Raw genomic sequence first — 6,901 nt, forward strand, 5'->3', positions numbered from 1 at the left:
GGCCAGCTCCGTGGTTCCGAAAAATTAGGAAAATTACCAAAATGTGAGTTGCAGCTTTCCATACTTATTTCAATGTTCAAATATTAAAAATAAAAAAATAACTAAAAATTAAAACAAAAACCTTTAAAGTAAAAAAAATTAAAAAAAATTTCAAAAACCATTGAAACGCAAAAGTTTTCGACAAATTTTGATACGATTTAGTATTTAGACGAAAAAAAACTGCAACAAATGCAAAAACAAAATCGCGCGAAATTTACTACAAACGCATTAACTTTTTATTCATATGTTTGTACATATGTAGGTATATAAGTAAATATGTACCAATAAAACCACAAAAGATAAAAATAGTAATAGATAATAATAAAAAAGTAAAGCAAACATATATGTATATGTGTATGTATATATGTATAAAATCCAAAACACTTTAAGCTTGTACATATATACAAACATAAACATAGGTATTCAAACGCCAAAGGAGGTCTAGTATTTCTAAAGAAATAGGCAAAGAAAAACACAGAGTGATTTAAAGCGGTTTGCTGGCGGCAGCGTGTGTGTGGGTAGAGCAGTTGTTATAAAAACGGCTTTAACATTGCGTAAACTAAATAAAAATTTTAATTTTTTAACTTTTGTTTCAATTCCACTGCGTACCAACTGGGCAGACCCTAACTACAACAGTTTTTATGTCAGTTTCAGAATATTTCAAAAAAAATTTTATTTCAGCATTTCGTTTCAATTTCATTTTGTTCCGCCTCATTGCGATTTTGTTTCAAACATTTTTATATACCATACCAGCAACAAATGTTGCAATTTTCAATTTCAATTCGAAGCATAGCATTTCACTTTCATATTGTTCCGCAACATTTTTCAGTGAATTTTTTTATAAAGATTATTATGTTAGGCATGTTCGAATCCCGTGGCATTCCTTTCATATGTTTCAATTTCAATTCGTTCCAATTTTATTTTAGGCGCGATTTTTTATTTAAAATTGGTTTCCATAAACTAGTTATATAAATTTCAACATTTTTGTTTCATTTCCATTATGTTCCGCTAACAAAATCTGTATTGGAAACTATTTTTATACACAAATGCTGCACTGTCAACCACCACTGTCGCTATTAAACTAAATTTTTGTATAAATTTATTGGTTTATTTAACAATTTTGAAATTAACAGTGGCCACAACTCAACTGGAGAATAGCTCATCAAAATATTTGTGCTGTTAAATGGTAATTAATGAACATATATACATATGTAACAAAATAGTAAATTGTCTATAAAGTGTGTATATGAGAGTTCATGAATATATAGTGCATATATACATACATACCGCTGAGTACATAAACCTACTCATGCACATACATACATACATACAATTCCAGAAATACATATGAAAGAAATGCATTCGAAATAATTGTAGCCCACCAATGTATAAAGAAACTAAATAAATAAACAAAATTTAAACCGAGATTGTAAGCATAATTAAATAAGTGTATATGTAATTACAGTCAAACCAACCTAAAGAGAACAAATTGAAGCTAAACAAAAAAAAAATAAACCAATTTTTTTGTTATGAACAAATATGAAGCAGAAGCCACCACAGGCAGCCAGTGTTTTAATAAACGATAGATAACAGTTTAAAAAAATTATTGCATCTGTTCCCTGCATAAGAAACTAACAAAGAAGCGCTTACATGTTTTTTCAAAATTATTTTAAATATGTGTACCGTACAAATTTGTTTGTTACAAAAAAAGTTCACTGTGAAAACACTTTAATAAAAATATGCAGTCAAACTCTGAAATAAAGATAAATAAAATTACAAAAAAAAAAAAAAGAAATACATTTAACCAATACGTGTGCATGTGCTGTTATACAGTCTCAATGTAAATGATTACAACTAAAGCATTTGAAAGAAATCAGCAGACCAAAATTTCCCACATTTCTTCTACACAAACACACACAAGAACACAAATTAACACCTGTACAAATAACATTGTAAAAAAGCTACAAAGTAAATGCATGAGACACTGAAAATAAAATACGCTGAATATGAAAATTTGAAAATTTTTGTGTTTCATTTCCAGATCGTTCCACAAAATAGTTCATGCGTTTTTTCATTTTAGGCGCATCGCATTTAATTTCGAATGTTCCAATTTAATTTTCTTCCAATACTTTTCTTTTTAATTTGCTTTATTTCTATTCCATTTCCATGAAAGAGTATTTTATTTTTTATTCCCACTCCATTTACTTTTTTAGTATTCGAATTCCATTTACTAAAATATGTGAATATACAATTTTTAAAATTTCTGTGTTTCATTTCCACTTCGTTCCACAAAATATTTCTTATGTATTTTTATTTTAAGCGCATCAAATTATATTTTGCATGTTCTAATTTATTTTATGATTCAATTCCACTTTGTTTTAACACTTTTCATTTTTATTTCCTTTATTTCCATTCTAATTACATTAAAACAGTAGCCATTCCACTCCATTTTCTTCTATTTTTTATTTCCACTTCATTTACTTTTTAAGATTCCAGTTCCATTTTGTTCTCACACTCTCATTTATTTTCCATTAAATTTCCATTAGTAAAATACACCGAATATTAAGATTAAAAAAAAATTATGTTTCATTTCCACTTTGTTCCTCAAAGTATTTTTACGTCTTTTTATTTTAGGCGCATTAAATTCAATATTGATTTTTCCAATTCCATTTTGTTCATATCTTTTATTTCCGCTCTCCATTTCATGTTTCAATTCCAATTTGGTTCCAGTATTTTTCTTTTTTTCCCTCATCGTCTTAGTAAGTTGTAAGTTGAAACATGAATCTTAACGTAATGATCTTCTTTAACGACAAAGCGACAATTTGATCTAACTTAATGGAAGCGACAGTCGTAAGCTTGCCTATAGACCGACTTTATTTGAATCCAATGTCTCCGTGGAACGTATGCGTTCACCACAGAGAATGGATTTCGCCTTTTGAGAGCTGCTTCTTTGGGCCTTATGAACCTTCCAAAAAAGGCTCCATAACTGTGGATGGAATCAGCGCGCTTCGTTCTCGAAACTCTGCTCAATAGTTGCTTCAATGCTTGACAAATATCTTCTGTCAAGCGCCTCCTTCTAGCCCTTGTGACTTACACGCCACCAGCTAAACTCTCTACTTTCCAGCCGAGAAATTGTTTTGAGCTAGCAGCGCTTGTATGCTCAACAATTTTATTTTCGAAAATGTCATTTTCATTGTAAAATATTCTTAATAAATGCAAACGCGAGCAAACAATTTCGAGCAATTTTGTTTTGTACAAAAAAATTAAATTTAAATAAATGCTAACTCTTAAAGTTTGATTTTGAATCAAAATTAAATGTCCGTTAAAATTCAAATTCCAGACGCAAACCAAACACTTCAGCAGCAACAGAAAATTGTTAAACATTTTGCGCAACTCGCCAAACAGCACCAGCTCGCTTGAAAATTTTAAAATTTTTCTTTAAACCATTGGTAAACTCGTCGGGATTATGGAGGCATCAGCGGCAACGCGACAGGTCTGTATCACCTCGAGACCGCCACGTTCGTACAAAGTTATTTGTAACAAATGTAATGTGTTGCCGAAGTTCGCACACTTCGTTGACTTTTTGGATCACAGTCGCGCGGTGCACGGCCTCACAGTGCGACGTGTGAGTGCGACTCAAATTGCGTAGATTTTGTTAGCATTCGTCCACTTATGTATGTATTCGTCTCTCTATCACACAGAGCGCGCTCTCTATCGTAGCGGAAGACACGCTGGTTTCCGCACGCGGCAGTGTAAGTTGTACACTTAAACACATACTGCCGCAGATGTTACGGCTTGTCTCGTTGCAGGTCTCTCATTTCAGTGCGCATAGTTGTGCTAGTCCCACTCTCACTGGCTCATCGCTCTCCAACGTCTCTGACAGCCACTTCGATCTGAACACGCTAAAGCGCCAGTGTTTGCTGGATGTTATTGGACTGCTGAACCAGTGTTTCTGCATTTGGCATCGTCCGTCGCGCGAGTGCATGCCGCGGAGTGAGCGTCTACATGCCTACCGGTTGCTGCTGCTGAAGTTACGCGAACATATGCCCTTCGTGACGTTTCGCGATGCGCGCAGTATTGTACAACAGATAATACGTATCTACCTGCGGCATTTTCGGTTGAGCGAAACCGATGGCACTGCCCCGAAAGATCGTGTAGATGAAGACGCGAACGATTGGCGTCTGTCGCGTCAGTTACGCGCTATGAAATCGAAGGCGGTTTTGGATAAACTCTGCTTTTTGCGCGGTTGTAATGAGAAGGATGTGGAGGAGCTCGTGCCGGACAAGCTTTGCACTTTCTGCAATATCGGCTTTCAAAACACCGAAACACTGTGGACTCACATGGTGAGCGCGCATTTACCGGCACGTAAACTGCAACGGAACAGTTCTATAACGGCCGATACTTTGCACTCGGAATCCACAATGGATACAGTCTGTTCGAGTGGTAGACGTAGCCACTTATCGCGCTCCACCTTCGATACGGAAACGGAATCGCAAACCGTTTCCGAGCCGATTAACTTGAGACGCAGTCGTCGTCGCGGCATTTTTCGGAATAGACAACGCGTGCGTCCAAAAAACCAGGTGGTATCTCTGAAGCGGGTACGTATATAAAATCGAGGTTTTCTAAGCTAAGTTTAAAACTTTTGCTTCGTTTTAGCTACGCCAACGTCCACAGTCGGCAAGACATGCCAGAAGTGATGTAGACTCCGTTAGTGTAAAATCTAAAGTAAGTCCAGTTTCTTGTAAAAATGGAGAGCTTCATGATTATAACGGAGTTTTTGACGCCAGCAAGCTCGATATCCTTACTCCGCACCTGATATTTAAACAGAATGTTTAGAGTTTTAGCTTATAGTAACTTTTCTTTCTTAGATAAGCTTTAGATTATTTTCAGAAATTTGTCAAACGTTCCTTGTGATATTTCTAGACAGTGATTTGGCATTTTTCATGCTGCAGCTGAGAAAGCTTCATAAGTTCATATCTTGCTACTCTCGTCTTGAAGTCCCAGCTATTTCGATAGTCTGTAGTCAGCCTACTTTGAAAGTTTTGCAACGTTTTCCAATTTACCAATACATTTTGGGTCTCGCATATGCCTTCAGGGCTTTTCATCAAATAGAGACTCCTTTTTATATAAATTTTTCAAGCGACAAGGCCATTTATATGTAGTAGATGATGATGACTTGAACAAAGAGCCGAACTTTCTGAGACGGTAGAGATAATTGAACTTCTGACAGGCTTCTCCTTCATACTGGAGCTCAGAAGTTTGTTTAGCAAGTTCTATTGATGATCAAACAAACGGAAATTCGTCTTTCGAGCTCGCCTTCGATTTCTTCAGTCCTATCGGTATTACGAGATGTGTATTTAATGCAGGAACACAAGTCCGTATACGCCTTACTACCATTCCGTTAATTAACAGCCAGTCTGAGCGTTTTTTTAATCCAAACACTGTACAAGCAATCTCCTCTGGAAGCAACGTGTTATTTTTTTCATATTTCATTTTATATATTCACAGTCCTCCAGCTCACAACTTTCCGACTACTCCGATCAATTTCTCGAAGAGTTCATCGATCTCTACCGTGAACAGACATGCCTCTGGCAAACGAACTCGCCCGAATACCGCAATCGTAAGCTTAGGCAAGCAGCGTACGATGTACTACATCAGAAGTATTGTCAATCGCGTAATGTGCCAGCAGTCAGTCTCACCAAAATCAAATCGCTAATACGTAAATTACGTTACTACTATGATCGGCTACAACAACCAAACGCTAACCGTTTTCGCAATCAAATTTGGCGACGCATGTCATTCATTGATGGTGGTCGAACGCCACCGAAACGTAAGCGTAGCCACAGCACAGACACATATAAAACCGTCGTGTACGACTGCAGTGAGTGTCCGCGTAAGTTTAAGCGACCCGCAGCTTACGCCAAGCACATACTCAAAACGCATCCACCAACCGAGTGTCCGCCGTGTAATGAGAATTTCAATAGCGCCGATGAGCTCGTACATCATCTACTCTATATGCATCGCAAGGAAACCGATTGCCCGCTGTGCAAGGGAGGTCAAAATGAATGGCGCAGTGCGCCGCATCTCAATCAACACTTCTTCGAGCATCGTTGCCCCACTTGCGCGGAGATCTTTCGCGATGGCACGAACTATCGACGGCATCGCGCCAAGTGTCGAAATATAAATCGCTTCCGTTGTAAACATTGCACTTCCAAGTTTACCAGCACCTTGGATTTTCGACGTCACGCTAAGGTCTCACATCAGGAGGAGCGGCCGTTTCGTTGTGAGGATTGCGAAATTAGTTTTAAATACTTGGCGCCATTGGCCAAGCATCGACGGCTACACAAACGAATGCAATCCTATTATGCGTCGTGAGCATAACACGCGGCGATATCGGTGTGCCATATGAGCTGACCGTACCACAGCTCTAAGATAGTTTTAAATAGAAAATTTTAAGTTGAATTAAAATAACTATCATATCACAAAAATTTAAGCTGTAGTTCTGTAGAATAGCGGACTTCAGTGCAGTAAGTATACGCCTAAAGCGAAATGGGAAATCATGAGATCACTTAAACCGAACGGAACGCGCTAGCGGAGTAGACAACATTGTTTACTTTCTTAGCAGGAACTTTTTATTGGACTATTTCTAAGCACAACACACAAACATAACAGAATTTATGGCAAAACAAAGGACAGCATTTAGTTCCTCTTATTATTCCTCATCGTTCAGTTCTTTTGCATGATCTATATCTGCCTCAGCATCGTCAGCTAGTGCTTCCTTATTAACCAAGTCTGCTTGAATTGCATCAATCTCTTTTTTAGCTGCATCGGACTCTTCTCCACCTGCGACAATCTCTTCATT

The 6,901-nt window shown here is 37.1% G+C and overlaps 3 protein-coding genes across 4 annotated transcripts in view; 1 reads left to right on the forward strand and 2 right to left on the reverse strand.

The window, feature by feature from the left end:
• The window catches only part of LOC108976256, a 29,256-nt gene that overhangs the window by 15,899 nt on the left and 6,456 nt on the right, over nucleotides 1-6,901 (reverse strand). The gene's annotated exons all lie outside the window — the stretch shown is intronic.
• On the forward strand, nucleotides 3,248-6,532 carry LOC108976254 (zinc finger protein 711-like). 2 transcript variants are annotated; one of them, XM_018945212.1, is made up of 5 exons: nucleotides 3,248-3,664; nucleotides 3,741-3,791; nucleotides 3,849-4,637; nucleotides 4,696-4,764; nucleotides 5,548-6,532. In XM_018945212.1, exons 1-5 carry the CDS (start codon nucleotides 3,506-3,508, stop codon nucleotides 6,412-6,414), a joined length of 1,935 nt encoding a protein of 644 aa, XP_018800757.1. In that variant the 5' UTR covers nucleotides 3,248-3,505; the 3' UTR covers nucleotides 6,415-6,532. The 2 variants fall into 2 exon arrangements, with proteins under 2 accessions (XP_018800757.1, XP_018800758.1); XM_018945213.1 differs by having other exon boundaries at nucleotides 3,248-3,532.
• Nucleotides 6,649-6,901, reverse strand: part of LOC108976258 — a gene marked incomplete in the record, with an annotated part of 1,491 nt that continues 1,238 nt past the window's right edge. Inside the window, 1 exon segment of the mRNA XM_018945222.1 lies at nucleotides 6,649-6,901. Coding sequence (XP_018800767.1) covers nucleotides 6,752-6,901 — 150 coding nt within the window.

This window comes from Bactrocera latifrons, unplaced genomic scaffold, assembly GCF_001853355.1.
Source record: "Bactrocera latifrons isolate USDA-ARS-PBARC rearing strain unplaced genomic scaffold, ASM185335v1 scaffold_74, whole genome shotgun sequence".
NCBI classification, from domain to species: domain Eukaryota; kingdom Metazoa; phylum Arthropoda; class Insecta; order Diptera; family Tephritidae; genus Bactrocera; species Bactrocera latifrons.

Bases quoted from the DNA above. Each gene is read 5' to 3' on its own strand.
- LOC108976254 (XM_018945212.1), top strand. From the start codon at position 3,506: ATGGAGGCATCAGCGGCAACGCGACAGGTCTGTATCACCTCGAGACCG. The intron at 4,638-4,695 runs GTACGTATATAA...GCTTCGTTTTAG, and splicing joins AGGTGGTATCTCTGAAGCGG to CTACGCCAACGTCCACAGTC. The intron at 4,765-5,547 runs GTAAGTCCAGTT...ATATATTCACAG, and splicing joins CCGTTAGTGTAAAATCTAAA to TCCTCCAGCTCACAACTTTC.